The sequence below is a fragment of the Arvicanthis niloticus genome, chromosome 21 (genome assembly GCF_011762505.2).
Source record: "Arvicanthis niloticus isolate mArvNil1 chromosome 21, mArvNil1.pat.X, whole genome shotgun sequence".
NCBI lineage: Eukaryota > Metazoa > Chordata > Mammalia > Rodentia > Muridae > Arvicanthis > Arvicanthis niloticus.
Window position 1 is genome coordinate 29,335,685 of NC_047678.1, and position 23,412 is coordinate 29,359,096.

Consider the following 23,412-nt stretch of genomic DNA (forward strand, 5'->3'; position numbering starts at 1 on the left):
AGAGAACAGTGAGGAGAGGTATATGAGAAGGTTTAAAGGAGGAAGGGGGAAAGGATAATTATGGTCTAAACAAATGCCTTTTTTATAATTTGCCACATGGTTTCTACAGTGAGAAGCTGCCCACATGCCCTGATCACCTGAGTCAACCCTATAGCAGTGAAGTGACAGATGTCACAGACAAATTGCTTGTACAACTAGCCACGGGTTTTGTTTCTCAGATGGATTCTCATAATGTAGCCCTGGTTGGCCGGGAACTAGCTCTGTAGATCAGGCTGGCCTCAGAACTCAGATCTTCCACCTGCCTCTGCCTCCCCAGTGTCTGGATTGGCCTCTTCACTTCTTAGCAACACTGAAATCACCAGCCTTGGCTTGCAAATAGACTTTTATTATCATTGAGGAAGAGGACACATAACCTACTCAGTTTTCAAGAAAAGATATTCAAGGTATATGCCATCAGATAGTTGGAGGTGGGACCAGTTGACATCATTCGAATTATGCTCACATTGTCACATAATGTTTTTGTATTAGCACTGCCAAAGGAAAAACAAGATGTCAGTACTCAAATGGGAGTGAAGCTTATCAATTGATAATTTGACTGTGGTTTCATCACAGTCCTGAATTTGTTTAAAACCTTTTAATACTTACGTGTCATGTGTGTATGTATATGTATGTACTACTGTGTGTGTTTTTGTGTGTGTACCTGAGTGTGTATATGCCTATGTGTGCATGCCTCTGTGTATGTGTGTCTGTATATATGTGTGTGTGTCTATGTGTGCCTGTGTGTGTGTGTGTGAGTGCATGCCTATGCTAATGTGCATGGAGTGGATAGATAATAACTTGTGGTAATCAGTTCTCTCCTTTCACCAAGCAGGTTCCAGAGACTGAACTTGTCGAGCTTGGTGGCAGTTGCCTGACCTGCTGAGCCATCTCAGGTTAATTGTGAGTAACTGCACACATTGGCAAAGGCAGACTATCATTCATAGCGTGAGTTCCAATCCCAGCCTTCTGCAATAGACCTCTGCCCCACTTCTCAGTCTCAGTTGTTCAGTAGATTACCAGGCTTAAGAACAATGAGAGAAGCCGGTGTGATGCCGCATACCTATAAGTCACTTCAACTTAGGAGGCTGAGGCCAGAGAATTGACAGAGTTTGAGGTTAATCTAGGCCATACAGTGAGACCTTGTCTCAGAAAAAATAAAAGATTTTAATTTATAAATTTATTTTAAAATTGAGTTCTGTTCCATTAGCCAAACATGGTCCACTCAGAGCAAATACAGTAAAGAAGCAATGCATCCCCTCCCCACCAGGGGGCGTGGAGATGGTGGGGCACATGTCCATCACTCCATTCTCTACTACTGAGGGAAGCCTCTACTAGATCACTGGGGAGCTCATAAGTGTCAGGCCCGCCCTGGGCAAGTACACAGCCTCCTGCCCATGACCGCAACGCAGACACTAGCCGAAACCTGTCGTCCACACCCATAGTCTCCTATGCACTGAGGTGGTAAAAATGGCACCCCTAACTCTCTCTACTTGGCATGTTGAGGACATAGCAAAAGTTCCTGAAATTTGGGGTAAAGATCATTATCAGGGTTCATCCTTTCCATGTGCAAGACCCTGGATTCATTCCCCCAGCACAAGAAAGACAAAATCCCTTCCTTAAATTGTAAGTCTACAGAGACTCGAAAGCAGGTCAAGCCCAAAATACAAAAAGTTCCAGCTATTTACACTAGATTCACCAAAAGCAAGTTTCTAAAAATTAAACAAAGAACTTGAAATCAGAGGGACATTACACCTGATCTATATAGAATGACAGACCCCAATGACAATTGATCTTTCAGAACATCATAGAAACTAGAAGGACATGGTAGAGCTCTTTCCAAATTCTGAAGAATAAGCTAATACCAATTAAAAAAACCAAGACTGAGTGAGAGGGACAAGGTTCAGGAGTTCAAGGCAAGCCTTGGATACATAAAGTTTTATGCTAGCCTTAAATACAGAGCAAGTTTGAGGCCAGTCTTGGGTTATACAAGATGTCTCAAAACACACATGCACATGCTCACACACATACATACACACACACACACACACACACATGCACACCCACACATAGGTACACACACACGAAAACACACACACACTTTACATAGCCAAGGCCTTCTTGAGCGAAACAACAAAACTGAAGCTATCACAATATCAGATTTTAAAATATATCACAGCAAGCGGTTGTGGTCAAAGCAGAATGAATGATACTGCCATCAAATAGATGAATCAGAGCCTAGGAGAACCTGCACTTTTATTGTTTGGTGATTTTTTTTTTTTTAAGGACAAGGACTAGGCTGTCCAATAAATGGTGTCAGGAAGATTCAAAAGTCATCAGTTTCTTATACTTCCCACTACTCAATGATTCAATGATCAATTCATAACACACTGAAGGCAACACTAGACCTGAGACTGGAAAATCATGGAAAGTGAGTCTGTAGAAAAAGCTCTGTGACTCAGCTCTAGGCAGGAGTTCTTGGCTAGGAACTCTCAAGTACCAGCAAGCAAAGCAGGAATTAGCCAATGGGACAGAATCAAACTAAAAAGTCTCTCCACAGCTTAGTGGAGGAAACAAACAAAACACCAAAACCAACCAACCAACAACAAAACATCAATCAAGAGGAGGATGAGAAACCCCACAGAGTGTGGGGGAAAAACTGAAATAAGTTTTCATTGTGTATAGCCCAGATTTGCAATGAATTTGAATGTAGCATAGGCTAGCCTAAAACTTGAGGTAAGTCTTCTGCCTTAGTTTCCTGCATGCTGGGAGTATAGCTGTGTGCCACTATGTTCAAAGGGAGACATATCTGTAAGTCATACATGTAATATAAATTATATTAGTAAATTGTCATGTGCTGTTGGCCCTTGTTGAAAAGGGACTCTGGGTGAAAAACTTCAGTCCCAGGCAGAAACAGGTGGATCTCTGAGTTCAAGGTCAGCCTGATTTCAAGACAGCAGAAGCTACACAGAGATATATTATAAGGGGTGTGGGGACCCGTTTTTTTTTTTTTTGGTGGGGGAGACAGGGTCAGGGTGTCATGCTAAATGTTCTGCATCCCAGGTGCAGGATTTGGGGCCTGTACCACCACACCACAATCACTGAAGGTAACTTGGATGAAGGCAAGTACAACTCAAAGGAAAATTAGCCAAATGGAAATAACGACAGCTCACTGATGAAGCAACCCAAGTGGGGCCCACACTCAGGAGGACCCATTCTGCCACTGAAGACAAGACACAAGGATGTAGTCCCCCTACTTCTACTGTGGGCCTGAGACTGCTGACATAATAACTGGATCCCAAGAACTAGCAATTCTTTCTTTTCCCTCCTTCCCTCCCTTCATTCCTAATACATAATCTCTCTCTAGAGCCCTGGCTGTCCTGGGACTCACTATGTAGACCAGGCTGGCATCAAACTGACAAGAGAGCCACTTGACTCTGCCTCCAGAGTGTTGGCATTAAAGGTGTGTGTTATGCTTAGTCAGTTCCTACGTTTGTTTGTGATGGTTTTGCAATTAACTTAGTCTGGCTGCCAAATTTCCTAAACAGCAGAAGGTGACCTTGAACTTCTGGATCCTCCTGCCTCTACTTAAATATTAAGCACACACAGCACCATGTCTGCTCTGTATGATAATGGAGGTCATAAATATAGTCATATCTTTTTCTCAAAAGTTCATTTCTCTTTTAAAAATGCATTTTTACATAGACCTTTGTAATATGTTTAACTGAACTTTAAATGCATTGGAGTGAAGGTGTCAGTCAGATTTCCTGGAACTGGAGTTACAGACATTTGTGAGCTGCCATGTGGATGCTGGAGATTGAACCCAGGTCCTCTGGAAGAGCAGCCAGTGCTCTTAACTGCTGAGCCATCTCCCCAGCCTCAGAAATGTTTTAAAATTAATATCTAGTTTAAGTTAAGAAACAGAGCTTACTATTGCTGTTTCTGACATCTCCAGTTTGGTAGCTGATAGCACTTTCTCAGCAGCAGGCTTCTCTCCTCCCATGCATACACGTCCAAAGAGCCATCAATAAAAGTGACGATGACATTAACGGGGTCCTTCAAAGAACACCCAAATGTGAGTAGGCTGCAGTCAATGTCAGATCAAAAGACAGAAAGAGGGACTAGGAGACGGTCCATCAGGTAAAGGCACTTGCTGAGCAAGCCTGGTGCTCTGACCATGTAAAGGTGGAAAGAGAGAGACCAACTCCAGGAAGTCGGCCTCTGGCCTCTGCACATGCTCACGCTCGTGCCAATGCACACACACCCCAACTGTATGAAGTTTCAAAAAAATGTAAATCTATTTTAGTTAAAACCCACTGGAGGGGAAATATTCCAAACGTACCACCCATAGTCTCAAGATCTGTACTGGGTAGTAAGGAACTCTGTGCAGAATGTATCCGTCCATGCTGAAGAGCAAGAGAGAGAATACAGTTGAACAGACAATCACGTTCTTGTCACTGACTCCCATCCATTCCGGTCTGCCTTCGTAACCTTCGACCGAGAAACTTGCTACCAAATGTCCTGTTCAAAAGAAACACAAAATACACAGACAAATTTTCAATCATTTAAGTCAGAGCAAAATCTTCAGCAGTTAAGAGTACTAACTGCTCTTCCAGAGATCCTGAGTTCAATCCCCAGTAACCACATGGTGGCTCACAACCATCTGTAATGGGATATGATGCCCTCTTCTGGTGTGTCTGAAGACAGCGACAGTGTACTCACATTAAATAAATAAATACTGGTTTTTTTTTTTTTTTTTTTTTTTTTTTTTTTTTTTTTTTAAAAGAGCAAAACCCTAAATACTTACTGAAAAGCATATCCCAACTTCCATGACATGCTAATCTGATAGACAATGAAAACTGTCCATTGGTCTTACAAGTCCATGTCCTTGGCCAAGAAAAGGCAGGCTGTGACACAGGGGCGGTATGGACAGTCAGTAGCTCAAGCATTGGAAAAGACAACTGTACTGGAAAGGACAGTAGAGCCCTGTCCCTAATACAGGACGGAAATGGAAACATGTCTGCCCAAGAAAACCATGGCTCACTAGTGTAGTGACCATCAAACAGGCACAAGTTCACTTCTGGCCAAGGAGCCTGCTGCTCCCTTTACAAAAACAAGCATCATCACGAGGTAATCCACAATCCCAGCAGAGTCCAGTGGATCTCCAAGTTTGAGGCCAGCCTGGTCTACAGAGCATGTTCCAGGTTAGCCATGGCTACACAAAGAAACCCTGTCTTGAATGACAAAAAATATAAAACAATGAAGAGCACTTGTGGGAGACACAGGAGAAATTAGGATTTCTTTTAAAATTCTTCTTATATTTTTATGTTTGCGTAGGAATTCATGCCACAAGCACATATATTGGGTCAGGGGACAACTTGAGCGATTTGGTTTCTCTCCTCAGTCATGTGGTACTCCAGGAATTGAACTAGGTTGTCAGGCTTGGTAGTTAAGTGTCTCTCTCCTTTAAGCCAGTGCTTCTCAACCTTCCTAATGCTTCCGATTGAACTTTAACACAGTTCTCATGTGGCACTGAGGGTCACCCCAGCCACTAAGTTACTGTCATTGATACTTCATAACAGTAATTTTGCTACTGTTATAAATTGTGATTAAATATTTTTAAAGATAGAAGTTTGCCATAGGGGTCACAATCCATAGGTAGAGAACCACTGCCCTAAGCCATTTTGCCATCCCATAATACAGTTCGTTATTGCTTGTCATTTGGGATTTTTTGTTTTTGAGACAAGGTCTCACTATGCAGCCCTGGCTAACCTTGTACTCACTGTGTAGATCAGGCTGGCCTGGAACCCAGAGAGATCTGCCTGTCTCTCCTCCTAAATGCTGGGATTAAAGGTGTGTATTACAATGCTTGCACTTTTATTTTTATTATTTTTTAACTTCATCAGACTGTGTGTGTGTGTGTGTACACGTCTGCATGGGTGTATGTATGTATGTATGCATGCATGTGCACATGCTAATCCGTCTTGTCAGCTCCATCTTTCCTGTTTGTGAGATAGCACTGTCTATGACCCATCCTGACCCAGTCTCCTGATTTTCAACATGGGCCAGCATGTCTGATGTGAGAATTTTTCAAGGTTTACCATTAACTGTTAGTTGGTTCCCAATCTCTTCCAGCTTCATATCAAATGTGGCAAATTTTGTGACTTGTTTGGGGCCATGTCTGGCCATCAGGGTTATCCTGTCTTCCCTTCTTGGGGTCCAGCAGACTCCTTGGCATAATGAGAAGGAGAGAATGGTAGACACAGGGGTGGAGAATTCTGATGTCCTCAGTAAGCTGCTCAGGAAATACACCTGCAGAGAGTATGACCCAGTGCAATCAATTAAGAGTCACACCTCTGCAGCCTGGCACATGTGCACTCCAGACAAGGGGCTTTCAAAAGAAACCCAGGAGTGGCAGCATCTGTTCTTCACCCAGCACAGGGTGGAACAGTCATTGCTCTCATTCAGGGTTGAAATAACTCACCATCTTCCTGCCCCTCCCATCACATTCAGAGACAGAATGGAGTCCCTGACCCAAGTCAAAGGGCACCTTGGTCACCCTACTGTAATGAACTCATCAGGCAGAGATTGGTTAAGTACATTTTCCCTGTGCAGAGGACTAGTCCAGGGCTGTTCTGGATTTTTTTTTTTTTTTTAAATGAGGCATTGAGACTGTTTTCTGTAACCCAGGTTGCTTTGAAAGTATGTCGATGTTTAAAACCAAGTCAATATGCTTGGGCCCTGAGAAGTACTTGGCCTCTGGGTGGACCATCTCTCTCACAGTACCTAAGAACCAGGCACCAGAGAGCTGGCAGTTAAGAGAGAAGGCAGTATATAAAGCTCTGGGTATGGTAGCACTTATGTGAAATGTGTCATGGGGTGGGTAGGCATGTCAGCCAGTTGTAGAAAACTGCTTCCCATTCCGGACCAGCAAAGGTTTCTGGGGCTGTTATGTCACCTGCCTTTGTCCTTTGGCTGAGCCACATTTCAAGGACACTTCACTAATAGACATTTGCCATTGTGGTCGGTCACGTGACTGCTTCCAAGCACATTGCTATTTCCTGACTATAGGAATGGCTTTCCTTATGATAGGGCCTAGGAGGGCAGGAGTGATCTGCCTGAACCTCCCTGAGGTCTGGACCTTCCCACCATCTCCCACCTTCACCCTGGAGTTGCTAGAACAGACCTACCTTTGGCAAGATATTTGTGTGTTTGTTACTCACAAAGACCCATTTCCTCTGAGGAGAGCAGTAGAGTTGGTTAATACCATATTGGAATACATGGACTTTGGAAATAAGGTGTAAGTCGGGAATCCCAAAGATGTAGAGGTCACCATCAGTATCACCTGCCTGAAATCAGAGCACCCTGTCAGTGGGAAAAGGTTAAGCATGGAGGAAGCAGTGTTATCTGCTCTAAGATACACCACTGTGTCTTCAAGTCCAGTAACAAGAGATCCAAAGCTCTGAGCAGCCTGTGTCACAGAGCATCTGGGATGATCATGGAATAAGACTCTCTAGTCCTTGGGGGAGATGAGTCAGTGGGTAATTGGAGAGAGAGAGAGAAAGAAAGAGAGAAAGAGAGAGAGAGAGAGAGAGAGAGAGAGAGAGAGAGAGAGAGAGAGAGAGAGAGAGATATGGGGGTTGGGGGGGTTCAACCCTGGGCCTCCAATGGCTTTTTCTGACCTCTAAATATGCTGCACATGATACATAGACACACATGCAGGCAAAATATTCACACACAAAATAATATTTTTTTTTGTTTTTGTTTTTGTTTTGTTTTTGTTTTTGTTTTGTTTTTGAGGCAGAATTTTAGGATTTCTCTGTGTAGCCCTGGCTATCCTAGACTAACTCTGTTGGCCAGACTGGCCTCAAACTCTAGAAATTCACGTACCTCTATTGCATGCACAATATCCTGCAGGATTTTTTTTAAAGAAACTTTTGTAGGGCAAAGTAGGATAATATCTTCAATGCCAACACTGAGAAGACAGAGACAGTCTAAGCTCGGTGAGTTAGACCACCCTAGTCTACACAGTGAGACTGTGTAGACTACATCATGAGATTCTGCCTCAAACACATGAAGTAGGGTATGTGTAAAGATTTTCCAAGCCCTAAAACCCTCTTCCCCAGGACTCACTGGGATGTCAGAGTTATTTTTTGTTCCTCAATATAGTTCACATTTTCTCTCTATTGTCTCTACCCAAATTCATGGATTCAGCAATAATAGACATTTCAAAGGCAAGAAGATGTAAAACCATGTAGAAAGATTGTGTGTGTCCGTGTGTGTATGTTATATGCATATTTATGTGTGTGTATGTAGATTACATACCAGGGCATACATGGACACCAGAGAAGGATTCCAGGTATCCTGTTATCCTCTTCTCCTGATTTCCTGAGAGTCTCTATTGAGCCTGGACTTAGGCTGGCTTGGCTCGCAGCCGTCTAGTCCCAGTGACCCTTGTGTTTCCATCCCCTCCACTACTGGGGTTACAGGCACCTTTAGCCACATCTCACTTTTTATGTGAGTGTCAGGGATTTGAACTCGGGTCTTCATGCTTGCACAGCCAACACTACTACCTAATGAACCATCTCTCCCCAGTTCCCAGGAAAGAATTTTGAAATGATAGTTTAAAGAGAATGGCTTAAAGAAATGTACATGAAGTAGGTCAAAGGCTAAGGGATGGCCATGTTTTTGGTATACTGTGATTGACTCTTAGGGTTTGCAGAGACTCCAAGATGGCAAGTTAAGATTTGACAGTAATGGGACCTCAAGTTGGCAAGTGTTTTGTTCTGTGTGGCTATTCCAGATTTGGGGGTCACTTACCAAGACAATGGGGCCATCCTTTGTAAAGATAGCCTTCAGTGATTCACAGGGAAAGAGCAGCCTGTTAGTCGACAGAGGTTCTGTGCTGTGACAGTCCCACAGTTTGATAGTTTTTTGTATATCTACAGTGACTGCAATGTGCATCTCAGGGAGGGTCGTCAACATTTTGATGTAGGTGGGCTGTTCTGGGCTGACCCAGGTCATCACACCCTGGGGAACAAGAGCATCATCATGTTTGAGCACCTCTAGTTCAGCTGCTTTCACCCACCAGCTTTATCTGGAAGCCTCCTCCACACTGGAACCCCTTCTTACTTACAAGAAAAGAGCATGGAAGTTCTAAGCATCCCTCATTGGATATGGGAGCACATGATTAGAATCCCAGCTCAGTGAGGCAGAGGCAGAAAGGTCACTAGAAGCTTGAGGCCAGTCTGGTCTGCAATGCCAAGTTGCAGGCCAATTGGAATGACTTTACAAGACTATCTCAAAAAAAAAAAATAAAAAATAAAAAATAAACACAGGGCTAGAGAGATGGCTCAGCATTTAAGACCACCAGCTGTTCTTAACCAAAGGACCTGGGTTCAATTCCCAGCACACACATGGCAGCTCATAACTGTCTGTAACTCCAGTTCCTGGGGACATGACACCCTCACAGGGACATACATGCAGGCAGAAATACATATGTACATAGAAATAAAAAGAAACACAAAGAAGGAAAACAAACATCTGGATTATTATGGCAGGAGTCGAAAGGAAACAGGACACATACATTGTGCTCAGACACAAGCACACATTCACTATTCAGACCAGAAAGAACATGGCTGTCACATGGCTCACCACGGAAGGGCACTTGCCACTAAACCTGATGACAGGGCTTCAATCCTCAGGGACCACATGGAAGGGGGACCTAACTCCCACAAACATGTATGAAGAACAATCAGCAGCCCTGTGCTCAATGCCATTTCACCTTCACTAACAGTACAAGCAGGGAGCATGTGCCTATTGTCACTTCTGGTGGGGCTAGATTTGTTGTTGTTGTTGTTTCAGAGACAGAGTCACTCTATACCCCTGGCTTTCCTGGAACTCACTATGTAAACCAGGCTGGCTTCAAACTCACTGGCCTCTGCTTCCTGAGTGCTGGAGTTAAAGGCCTGGGCTACAGCTTCTGGCAGTATTACCTTTTATAGCACCTGAAACAAACCTATTTACAATGAATCAATTTCAAAACTGATTATTGTATCATCAATTCTTATACATTATAAATGTGAAAAACATGTTCTTTTCCAGGTTTTTCTTCAGCTAAAAAAAAAAAAAAAAAAAAAAAATCAAGAGGCTAGAGAGATGGTTAGAGATGGCTCTAACCAACTATTTCTCCAGAGGTCCTGAGTTCAATTCTCAGCAACCACATGGTGGCTCACAACCATCTGTAATGGGATCTGATGCCATCTTTGGGCATGAAGGTATACATGCAGATACAGCAAATAAAATAAATAATTTTTTTTTTTAAAATCACACTTGCACACACACGCTCACCCACACTCACATACCTACACACAGACACAACTCACACACATACACACTCACACACATACACACTCACACACATACACAAACACATTCATACACACACACTCACACACAAACACATTCATACACACACATTCATACACACACATTCATACACACACATTCATACACACACATTCATACACACACATTCATACACACACATTCATACACACACACTCACACACACTCACACACACTCACACACACTCACACACACTCACACACACTCACACACACTCACACACTCCACCAGCAGCAGCGTAAGTAACAAAAAGCCAAAAGCATAATTAAATTTAGTAAAATATTAGAGGCAGCAATCAATATAGCCATTTCTAAGCCCTAGCTCCATTTGCATGAAAATTATTAATTACCTCTCCTTCCCTCTAAACATAATCTCCCCTTTGAGTCAATCTTGCCTCCTTTGAAAGGCAACCTGGTGAAGTCCTTGTCACCATGGAGCACATGACTCAGTCTCACAAGGTTGAGGTCCAGCTCCACTCCCTGCTCCCTCTGCCAGGTACAATGAAGATGCACCACTGGATCCTGCCTAGCACTTAGGAGGCAGAGGTCGGAGGGTCCCCATGAGACCAAGGCCAGCCTGGACTGCACAGTGAACTCTAGGACAGCCTGATATTGTCCTAAACAGCCTCCTCCTACCCCCCAACCCCCAAATATAAACCAAACAAAACCCTCAAACCTCCAACCCCAAAATCATCCTGTTCATTATGTTCCATCTTCAGTTTGCTGTAGGAGACAATGTTTATAAACATTGAGATCCTGTCTAACAAGATAAAAACCCCTTTGCTGGGTGTGTTGGGCCACCCCTTTAGTCCCAGCACGCAGCAGACAGAGGCAGGCAGATCTGAGTTGGAGGCTAGCCTGGTCTACATAGTTCCAGGCCAGCTAAGACTACAGGGTGAGACCTTCTCCCAGACAGACAGAACCAACCAACCTTAAGAATGGATTAATGTTCACTCCATTAGACTCTTTTATCTTTTAAAATAAAAAATCTTTGAGAGAACGGATGATAATGAAGAAACACGTACTGAGGTATCCAGCAGTCACACAGTTCTCTCCTCCAATGGCTCAGAGCTGGCTGTCTCCCAAGTCAGAGTACACAAGAGAAAAATACTCTTTATAAAGCAGCAGGGACTGCACAGTGGGAATCTAGTGTCATAACACTGAGACAAGCCATGAGCAATGTCCTCAAGAACCACAGGCATGGCTAGTCCTGTGTTCTTTCCCACTGGTACTAGGGTCCCCACCATCCCTCTCCCAGGGCATCATATGGGCCCCTAGCACTCACAACACCATAGAAAACAGAGATTCTCTACCTACACAGGTGTGCTGGTGCCAGATCAAGCAACACTGCCACAGCTGTAGCAGTGTTTCCTCCCCTAAGACACACAGCCCAGGAAGGTCTCAAGAGAATTGTGCTCAGAGCAAGCCACACCTTGTTCTGTTAGCTCCTGGGGTGAGGTACCCCAAACCCTGGTAGACACTATCAGAGAAAGAATCACGTGGAGAACAGCTCTGTCAATTGCTCCACACACCCCCCAAGAGAGCACAGCTCCACTGTGCTCTCCAGTCAAAGAGTGGGGGCACATTCTTCTAGTGCCACAGCCAATGAGAGGGCATGGCCAGCTCTCCTTATGCCCTCATGGCCAGCTCTCCTGACTACCACAGGTAGTGAATTGAGGGAGGGCATCACCCCCACATCCATGCCAGCAGATTGCCTCTAAGCACATCTGTAGATATTTCTCTAATTAATCATCAGTGTGGAAGGACTCAGCCCACTGTCGGCAGTGCCACTGCCAGGCTGGTGGTCCTGGGTGGTATAAGAAAGCTAACTGAGCAAGCCATGGAGAGCAAGCCATAAAGAATGACCAATCCTCCATGGCCTCTGCTTCAGTTTCTGTCTGAGCCTCCTCTGATGAACTCACCTCTGAGTTCTTCCAAGTTACTTTTGGTCATGGCCTTTTAACACAGCAAAAGAAAGCACAAACACACAAACGTGTGGCAAATTATACTATGTGGTAAATGTCGGTTCTCAAGACTCTCCAAATATCCAGACATGAGATCAAGCTGGATTATGGGATTTCTGACTGTTAGATAAAAGCCATGGTTCCTCAGGAACTTCTGAAACAAGTTCCCATCTGCCAAAAGGTATCTTTAGCCTTGTTTTTGCTACTGTTACTATGTACTATGTTACAATGCACTCTCTTTACTTACTAGATACATCCTAGATCAAATAAACACAGATTGTCTAACTCCAATATACTTAACAGATACTGGCTCTCATTCCTGTCAGAAATCTGCTAAATGTAATGTTAACTGTTACTATGGTAACTATGTTACTAGGATTTTCTAATGTTACAGCTTACTAGGACAGACAGAGACTACCAAATCCTGACAGTGAACCCCCAACTCCCAAGATCTCTGAGTGACATGGGCAGAGTGACAACAAGACTGCCTGGATTGTGATATGACAACCACTGAGAAACGCCAATCCATTGCCTTGCCCACTGCCAGGGCTTGGTCTAAACTGTGGACAGAGGACACCCAGAGAGTTACATGTCTCATATTGCCTAAGACAAGTGAGTCATTTCTCCCACGTTCCTCCCCCACAGGAAAAAGCTTCTCATCTTATGGGTCTAATGGCCAAACTACCTCTGCCCGAGTCACAATGGAATTGTCCACTGCAGGTCCTACCACATGCATGACTCTATTGTTTCCAAAGGAAACAACAGAGCTGACAAGGTAGCTCGAGCTGTTTCACCCACCACAGGACATTCTTTCACCCCTCCAATGTCCTTACTTCCTTGACATCCCCCCTCATAAATAACACTAACCTGTCATTTTGCCTTCTGCTTCAGACCCCGACCTCGGTCTACCAACTCCTTAATGTCATGCAACCTGGGCACTTTAAAGATTGCTGGCTATGTGTACCCCCTGAACAAACTCACAATTGCCACTTACAGCTTCTCCAGTGACCCTGTCAAGTCATCTTACTTCACCTTTCACCAGCTGCCCTGACTCTGCTGTTGCCAAGACCCCATACCTTTTCTCTATCACTCTTAACTATAGACTTAAGGTGCTTCTCATACTAATCTATATAATCAACTATCATATTCACAAGGTCAAATTTTCAAGTTTCCTTTAATTGTCTTTTAAATGTAAATTTAAATGTTTATCATACTGGTAAATTTATATAGATTCAATCTCCCAGATGGAAGGAGAAAGCCCTTCTTGCTTTTTCTGCTCGACAAAAGGTTTTTGTCTTCCCTAAATGCATCTACAATAGTGGTCATGCTGTTAAGAGATTTATCTCTTTTGTAAACTTATAAGCTCCAGGAAACCCACTCAGATCCACCTCTCATAGATTAAACAGACTCCATCTAGATAAGTACACCTGCCAATCAATAGCCTAAGTTTCTACCTGTTACCTATTCCAGAGGATGGGATTCTCCTCCTGTTCCCTGGGATTGGGCCTTATCTCACCCTAACCACCAAGACCTAAGGGTTTCAAATGTACACCTAAGAAGATTATTCTCCCCAAAGTACTAAACTGTATTCTCTACCTCTAATATATATACATATTTCAGCATCTTGCTATGTCCAGGCATCTACTCAAAATCTGCATCCAGGACAGCTCCAGAGAAGCAACACACAGATGCGCCAGCACCTGCTCTCACAGACACAGATGCTTCTACTACACCTGCTTCTTCCTATCCACAGATGGTCCCACAGATCCTGGATAGCAAAGAAACAGCCAATTCTCCTAAGACTGGACCAACATCCCCATCTTCGTTTTCTTAGGTTTCACAGGGACACAACACCTCAAAGTCAGCAGGAAATAGCTAAAGATCAAGATGGTCCTATCCCTGGTTCACCACCACCTCTTTCTAGTTTCTCCTTTTAAAAATTAAAGCAAAATGGAGGAATGTCAGCATGCCTTCTAGGCTCCAGCCTAGGCAACAGCCAGGTAGGCCTGGCTTGCCATAAAAGGGGCTGTTTGTCCCCTTCTTGCTCTCTCTGCCCCTTCTGTCTTGCTCTTTTCTCTCCCTAACTCCTTTTCCCCCTTCTCCTTCCCCCTCTCTCTATGTGTTCTGACTGGCCTCTCCTCTCCTCTCTTTCTCTCTATCTTTCTGTCTCTACTCTTCTCCACTCCCCTATCCATGCCCTAAATAACCTCTATTCTATACTATACCCATCATATGTTTGGTACCTCAGGGGAAAGGGATGCCTCAAGGTCAGCCCACAAAGGCACCTCTCCCACCTCACGATACTTTGCTCTACAAAACATATCCTGGTCTTTTAAAAGCACAACACAGTCTACTTCTTTCTCTCTCTGCTTTGGACTCTTCTAGATGCTTCTGGTCGATTTCTCGTATCTACAGTAAACAACCTTAATCATTATCATGGAGAGTCATGTTGGCAGTTTCTTTAGTGCATCCCCTCAAATAGCTTAAAAAAAAAATCTCAAAGCATTTCCAGCAAAATCAGGAACAAGACAAGTATATCCACACTCTCTACTCTCCCTCAAAATGGTATTGTTTTAGCTAGAATAATCAAACAAGAGAAGCAAACAGAAGGGATGCCAATAGGAAAGAGAAGCCAGAGTTGCCTCATTGGCAGACACTATGAGCCTGTACTTAGAGACCCCGAGACTCCACCGGAACACTCTTAGAACTGATAAACTTCCAGCAGATTGATAGTCTATGAAGTTAACATGGGAAAAAATTAGTGCCCTTCCTATACAGCAATAGACACAGTGAGAGGGGATCAGGGAAGCCATCCCATCCACAGCAGCCTTGAAACACCACCCTGAAATGGCCTGGTGGACGTGGTACACACTTTTGATCCCAGCAGGCAGAGGTTGGCAGATCTCAGAGTTTGAGGCCAGCCTAGTCTACAGAGCAAGTGTCCCCCAAGGCTTTCACACAGTGAAACCCTGTTCCAAACCAAAAGTACAACAACAAACAAACCCTGGAGTAAGAGGCCAGAGTGATGGGTCAGCAGCTCAGAGCAAGTAATGCTCTTGCAGAAGACCCTAGGTGGGTTCCCAAAGCCTACACAACATCTTAGTCTCTGGCCTCGGCCAGCAGGCACCAACCACAAACTAACACAGGCACACACATATAAAAAATAAGACACGTATCCTAAAAAGGAATCCCTGGGGCAACCCCGACCTAGTATGTGAACAATCTCTATGATGAAATCTTTGAAACACTGACAGGCACTGCAGAGATGGCTTAGCAGAGGACCAGAGTCTAGTGCCCACAGCTTACAGCCACCTGCAACTACAGTTTTAAGGGACTTGACACCCTCTTGTGACCTCCACAGGCAGCAGACACACTTGCATCACACATACATATATGCACAGAAAACACTCATAAAATAATTAAATCTAAAAAAAGGTAAGAGGGGAAAATCAGGTGTGTGGTGTAAACCTTTGACCTGAGCACATGGGAAACAAGGTAGGTGGATCTACATGGGGACTTCTATGACAGTCAGGTCTATACAGGGAGATCCTCTCTCATTATCACCAACAACAAAAAGATGAAATCAGAATTCACATCCAGGTAACTTTTGCTACTCATAGGCCAGACTCACCTCGTGAATATCCCAGGTGGAAATCTTGGCCAGGGAACTCAAGATACAGACAACTGATTTGTCTTGTCGATTTCTTGTTAAGCCACGCCCTGAGAGATAACATGCATATCCCCGAATTCCTGCAAGAAAACCCCAACAATATTTGAACACAAGACAGTTGAGGGGCGACTCAAACCAAAAAAGGTATGTTTCAGTTTCCTCTACCTTGTAGAAGCCTTGTATAAAAGTTGTGGGAAGGATGAAGCAGACACAGTCAAGCACACTGCAGGTTGGTCATTGGTTCAGATACAGTTACTCTTTAATGTGCTTCTATAGATACAAAATGGGTACTGGGGGCTGGGTCTGGAACTCAGTGGGCAGAGTGCTGGGTTCTGTTCTTAGAGGCCTATAAACTGTAACCCAGTTCTCATTTGGAGGCAGAAGGATCAAGGTGATTGGTGTTTTCTACATGAAGAATTTGAGCCTGTGGTACATGAGAACCTGTCTTGGGAGAAAGAAAGAAAGAAAGAAAGAAAGAAAGAAAGAAAGAAAGAAAGAGAAAGGGAGAAAGAGAGAAAGAAAGAAAAGAAAGGAAGAAAGAAAGAGAGAGAGAGAGAGAGAGAAAGAAACAAAAGAAATGAAAAAGCCAGATATAAAGATGTACCGGTCCCAGTTGAAGGCAAGCTGCAGATCTTGAGTTTGAGGCTAGTGTCCTCTACAGACCAAGTTCCAGGCTAGCGACAGCAATATAGTTTCAAAACAAACAGAAAAGTTAAGATTTTTCCCATCAGGAGAACCAATTCCACAAAGTTGTCTACACACACACACACATACACACACAGACACACTAAAAATAATGAAAGAAATTTAAAAGTATCTCTCCATCAGAAAGCTGTTCTGAAGAAGTTTGTAGAAAAAAAAATATAAATACTGAAGCCTCTCTAGTAATTTCTCCATTAAATTCTCTCTATACTCTGGGAAAGTTATGAAGCCTTCAGGGAAAAAGAGGGACTGGGCTGGTTATATGATTTTGAGCAACCACTCAGCAGATCACAGAGTCGTTCTATGGCTAGCCTAGCACTGCAGACACATCCCATAGTTATCTTCCTCTTATTGAGTGAGAATGTAGGACTGCAGAGAATGGAAAAAACCACGTGTGTGTCTCTTCTATCTTACCCAAGCCCACATGAGGCTCCACATAAATTTCATTATAAGTGAAATCTTCTGGCTTTGCCCGGGACTTAGTGTGTTCTTGCCATGTTTGGTAAACAAAGAACTGCTTCCATGTCTCTGTGCCCAGGAGCTGTGGGGTGACGTCCTCACAGAAGAGCCATCTCTTCACACAGAGCTTCCTGCAATGCACATTTGCAATCTCATCAGGCTAACCCCAGTCACCTCACCTTAGAGCCACCGCTACAGTGCACACAACTTTTATTCACTAACCATCCTCACACAGCAGAGGTCCTGGTCCAGACTCAGAAGGCCTCCTCTTCCCTTCCTGCCCCATCTCATCCCTTCTTCCCATCCCACCCCACCCCTCTCCTTACTTCCACAGGATGTCACTGCTTGCAATTGCATTCCAGTCCTATGGGAGAGAAAAGAATCCTTAAATCAACAACAGCCCCCTTCCCCTTGCTCTCAATTTGTTCTGTGCTGGGCCTACACAGGTAAATCAAGCACAGTCCTAGCTCCCCAGGCCCAGCCAGCCTGGAGAGACCTACCCCAGCAAACACAAATCACCTTGGGAGGGCTCAGAGGCAGGAGGGCCAGTCTCCACAGGTCTGACAGGGAGTCTCAAGGATGCCACATATGAGCAGCACGTCTCCTCACGGCAGCTTGTTCTTTTCATTTAGCAGAATGTTGTTGTCACTGTTGCTGCTCTGAGATAGGGTATCTAAGTAGCCTGGGCTGGTTCTAAATTCATGTAATTGAGTATGACCCAAACTCCTGCCATCTTGCTTCCACCTCCCAAGTGCTTTAATTACAGGCATGTGCCACCACTCCTGCCTCATTGAACTGTAGTTGAGGTCTTCAGAGTGGATAATGCTAACCCATGAGAATATATATCTGTTTGCTTTTCTGTAGGTTGGCACTCCTGTTGGTCAAGAGAAGCAGCTGAGTTCCTGAGACATTAATGTGTCAGAACTGAGTAGACAGGTCTGAATGAGGTAAGTTTAAGGAGGGAAGAGAAGGAAGGGAAAGAGGAAATAAAAGGAAGAGAAGGAAGGGATGAAGGGGAAGGAGGGGAAAGGAAGGGGAAAGGAAGGAGGGGAAAGGAGGGAGGGGGAAAGGAGGGAGGGGGAAAGGACGGAGGGGGAAAGAAGGGGGAAAGGAGGGGGAATGAAGGGGGAAGGAGGAAGAGAAGTAAGTGAGGAGAATAGGGGAGAAGGAGGAGAAGGGGGAAGGGGTAAAAAGGGGTGAGAAGAGGGGAGAAGGGCAGAGAAGGGGGAGAAGGAGGGAAGAAGGAAGGAAAGGAAGGGAGGGAAGGAAGGGAAGGAAGGGAAGGAAGGGAGGAAGGAAGGAAGCCAGGCTGTGTGAGTACAATGCTGGGGTAGCTGAGACTCCAAGACTGAGCAGGAAAGGCCCAGGGCCTTATGATGCACCAGATGGAGGAGTTCAGCCAAGGAGCTTTTACCTTGTTCACTTGGGCAGCCTGTAGCAAACTGAAGGCATCCAGATAGGAGAAGATTTTCAGTGATGTCACAGGAGACAAATAGAACTCCATCTTAAGGGGCCTAAGTCCACATTGACTCTTCTTTCTCCTCCCCAGCTTGCTCCAATTTTAAAGGCTTGGCCAAAGATTTAACAAGGCTGCCACCCGCAGCTCCTCAGGCTTTGATTGCAGCAAGCTGCAGGTGTGTAGACTCTCAGCCTCACACCAACACACACACACACACACACACACACACACACACACACACACACACACACACACTCACAGGAGCCAGATACACTCAGCTAAGAGTGTCCACACCTAAATTCACTCCACAGTGTTATTCATCACACAAATGAGCTCAACAACCCCTGCCTGGCACTGTGGAGACCAAAAAAGTACATGAGCTGGGGTAGCCCTGATTGATAATGTACTTGTCAGAACTTTCTAGAAAATACAGAGTAATACACTAATTTTCAACAGGCTAAAGACTGAGACTTTGTGTCAGAAATAGAAAAGTAAGAGTCATGCTGATTTTGTTCATGCTCGTTATGTTAGTGACCAGAAATCGGAATGTGTTTTCATCTAACATTACCTTCTCCTGTGCGGCCACAGGGTGGAGCTTAAGTCCTGGACCCTTGGTAACTGTGCTCCTTTGTCATTTAAGACAATAACTCGGGGTTAGGGGGTTAGCTGATTGGTAGAGCACTTGCCTATCAAGTACAAGGCCCTGTGTTCAGCTCTCAGCTCTGAAAACAAAAACAAAAACAAAAACAAAAACAAAACAAAAAAGACAAAATAACAAAAAGACAATAAATAACTCAAGGAACCAGCGCTATGACAGAGTGTACATAGACATACACAATGGACAGATGCATTTAAACATGTGTAGACACACACATACAAAATAGATATATGTATATACACACAGAGACACACACACAAACAAAATGGATATATGTATATACACACAGAGACACACACACATACAAAACAAATATATGTATATATACAGAGACACACTATTTAAACTATGCTCTCTACTGATTCAGACTGAAAATAATTTTGAGGACTGCAGACCCCACTCCTGACTTTGCTACTACAGAGATGGAGGGTTGAATGTGAAGCCCCCGCAAAAGCAAAGCAGCCTGAAGAGAGGACGACAGGCCACAGTGCAGGCTCCAAAAGAAGCCACGGGCCTCCTTGTGCTATACTTTTCTCTATTTTCTTTCTTTCTTTCTTTCTCCTTCCTTCCTTCCTTCCTTCCTTCCTTCCTTCCTTTCTTCCTTCCTTCCTTCCTTCCTGCCTTCCTTCCTTCCTGCCTTCCGGCCTTTTTCTCTTTTCTTTGTTTTATTATGAGACAGGGTCTCGCTATCTAGTCCTGGAACTTGATATATATAGTTCAGGCCTCAAACTTACAGATCAGCCTGACTCTGCCTCCCAAGGGCTGGCATGAAAGATGTGTGCCACAGTGCTTGGCTTTGGACTTTCTGTTTGCATGTTTGCTGAGCCAGAGGATGGCCCTGGCTTCTTTCTCTGAGTGTCTGATGTAGATGTTCACATGCACAGCTGTTATAACTCCTTATGATAGTCATGAGGCATTGCTACCACAGACACCTTAACAATGGATATTTTTCATCCATAAAGGCGATCTGATTACTTTACAATGTATAATTGTTTAAGGAGGGGGTGTGTCTGTGTGTGTGTTTGTGTGTGTCTGTGTGTGTGTGTCTGTGTGTGTGTGACTGGATTAAAAAGGACATCATCCTATGGTCCAGGCTGGTCTAGAATTCACTGTGAAGTTTAGGTTGGCCTCAAACATGAAATCTCTTGCCTGTTGAAGCCAGAAAAGGCCATTTGACCTCCTGGTACTGAGGTTACAGACAGTAGTATGTGGTACTGACACCATGTGGGTACCAAAAATGAAACCCAGGTCCTCTGGGGGGAAAAAAACCAGCCAGTACTCTTTTTTTTTAATGTGGACAATTTATTTATTTATTTATTTATTTATTTATTTATTATTGGATATTATATTTACATTACAGATTTTATCCCCTTACCCCACTCCCCCCACCACCCAGGAACCTCCTATCCCATACCCCCCTCCTCATGCTTCTATGAGGATGTGCCCACTCCCACCTCCCCACTCTTGAATTCTCCCCCACTCGGTGTTCAGTCTCCATGGGACCAAAGATCTCCTCTCCAACCTATGCCCAAAAAGGCCATCTTCCCCTACATGTACAGATGGAGTCATGGGTCCCTCCCTATGTGCTCCCAGGCTGGTGGTTTAGACCCTGGGAGCTCTGGTTGGTTGGTATTGTTGCTCTCCTCATGGGGCCACAAACCCTTTCAGCTCCTTCAGTTTTCTTTCTAACTTCTCCAGGGGAAACCCTTGATCAGATCAGTGGTTAGCTGTGAGCATCTGCCTCTGACTGTGTCAGACTCTGGCAGACCTCTAAGGAGACAGCTATATCAGGCTCTTGTCAGCATGCATTTCCTGACATCCATATCAGTGTCTTCCTTTGGTGACTGCACATGGGATGGATACTCAGGTGGAATGGTCTCCAGACAGCCCTTCCTTCAGTTTCTGTCCCACACTTTGTCTCCATATTTGCTCCCTTGAGTATTTTTGTTACTCCTTCTGAGAAGGACCGAAGCACCCACACTTGGTCTTCCTTCTTCATGAGCTTCATGTGTTCTGTGAGTTGAATCTTGGCTATTCCAGGCCTTTGGGCTAATATCCACTTATCAGTGAGTAAATACCATGTGAGTTCTTTTGTAACTGGGTTAACTCACTCAAAATGATATTTTCTAGATCCATTCATTTACCTAAGAATTTCTCAAATTCATTACTTTTAATATCTGAGTAATACTCCATTGTGTAGATGTACCACATTTTTTGTATCCATTCCTCTGTTGAAGGACATCTGGGTTCTTTCCAGCTTCTGGCTATTATAAATAAGGCTGCTATGAACATAGTGCAGCATATGTCCTTGTTATATGTTGGAGCATCTTCTGGGTACATGCCCAGGAGTGGTATAGCTGGATCCTCAGGTAATGCTATGTCCAATTTTCTGAGTAACCGCCATGATTGATTTCCAGAGTAGTTGTACCAGCTTGCAATCCCACCAACAATGGAGGAGTGTTCCTCTTTCTCCACATCCTCACCAGCATCTAGTATCACCTGAGTTTTTGATCTATGCCATTCTGACTGGTGTGAGGTGGTATCTCCGGGTTGGTTTGATTTGCATTTCCCTGATGACTAAGGATGTTGAGCATTTCTTAAGGTGCTTCTCGGCCCAGTCAGTATTCTTAACCACTGAACAATCTTTCCTGCCCCTAAACAGATACTTCTTCTCACTGTATTTAAACCAGTATTTCAATAATGGCCACCTGACAAAGGGATCATCAAGGGACCAGTAGAGAAATGAGCTGAAAAACATTTTCTGAGGCTCTGACATTCACCACGCAAGGCGAGTAGAACATGGTTGTTGCAGTAGCTTCCTGGACCATTAATAAGTGAGTGTCAGTGAGATGGGGTGTGTGGGAAAATACACTGTCTCCCAGATTTAGACATTGGTTATCTGACAGTGGCAGGGCCCTGTTCTCTGCAGGAACACTAGTAGACTATCCACCCCTTGTCTCTGCCAGGTCCCAGAAGCTACCATGGCATCCCTGGGCCTGAGACACATCACACCATTCTCTGTCTCTTCCTTGTGTGGCTAAGATTCTACAAAGGAACAACACTAATGTGTATCAGGCAGTTGTAGCTGACTAATTAAAGGAAGGATGAGGAGACCTCCCATTTTCTCAGTTCCCCAGAATATACTGGGCTTCAAACTGTCACTCATAGGGCAGTTTACAACCATCTGTAACTCTAGTTCTAAGAGACCCAACTCCCTCTTCTGGTCCCTCTGGTACAAGGCTTGCATGTGGTACACATACACACATCTAGACAGAACACACATGATTTCAAAAAATTGAAAACCATGTACCCATAAAATTAATTTTTATTTACTTTTATTTGTTTTGTGGAATTAATTTTTTAAAAAATATTAAGTGGTTTAATTATACATCTGAGTACACTCATATATTAATGTGTGCATGGAGGCCCGAGATCTGTGTTCACGTTTCTCTCTTTTGCTCTACATTTTAAAAATCAATTATTACACTTATTCATCTGTTTGTTCTGTTTCCTTTTGTGCAGTACAATTTCCTTAATGAAAGGAGTCTGCCTCTGACTCACTGCTGAATCCACACAGTCCAGACTGCTCTCTGGTGCGTGAGATTTAATTATGACCTGAAGGATGAGGGACTGGATTAATAAGTCCTAAACCAACAAGAATATAAGCAAGCTCATTCCCGTGGTTACGAATGACCATGGCTGACCCAGAGGGGCTCTGCTCAAGGTCAGCCTGAACACGGATCAGGTCGGAGCCTCAGGGCGCCCTCGGAAGGACAGGAAAAGATTTCCCTCCTTTACTTTAGGCATTTTCCTTCAGAAAAAAAAATTTACTTTCTCTCTCAAAATGTGTGTGTATTTCTTTAAATAGTCTGTCTACTCAAATTTAGTTGCCTAGGTAGTTCTCTGATGAGGTCATTCAGATTGACTTTCAAAATCTTATGATTTCTGAAATCTTATTACAAACATGTATAAACTGATTACATACTTATATATGAATTTATTATTTTCTATTAAATGTCTTTGTAGTATAAATATGTCATTACATTATAAAATGTTT

General features: G+C 43.9%; 1 protein-coding gene across 1 annotated transcript; it reads right to left on the reverse strand.

The window, feature by feature from the left end:
* Positions 1 to 388: 388 nt before the first annotated feature.
* LOC117693514 (F-box/WD repeat-containing protein 15-like) lies at positions 389 to 18,742 on the reverse strand. Its single transcript, XM_076918102.1, has 10 exons — positions 18,653 to 18,742; positions 17,565 to 17,602; positions 17,194 to 17,369; positions 16,039 to 16,253; positions 8,857 to 9,066; positions 7,227 to 7,385; positions 6,138 to 6,363; positions 4,379 to 4,557; positions 3,968 to 4,092; positions 389 to 530 (listed from the first exon to the last, which is right to left on the reverse strand). Exons 1-10 carry the CDS (start codon positions 18,740 to 18,742, stop codon positions 425 to 427), a joined length of 1,524 nt encoding a protein of 507 aa, XP_076774217.1. The 3' UTR covers positions 389 to 424.
* Between the last annotated feature and the right edge of the window lie 4,670 nt (positions 18,743 to 23,412).

Coding starts and splice junctions, on each gene's coding strand:
- LOC117693514 (XM_076918102.1), bottom strand. CDS start 18,742: ATGGAGTTCTATTTGTCTCCTGTGACATCACTGAAAATCTTCTCCTAT. Junction 17,603..18,652: donor AGGCTGCCCAAGTGAACAAG/GTAAAAGCTCCT, acceptor TCTCTCCCATAG/GACTGGAATGCAATTGCAAG. Junction 7,386..8,856: donor AGGATGGCCCCATTGTCTTG/GTAAGTGACCCC, acceptor CTCTGATTTCAG/GCAGGTGATACTGATGGTGA.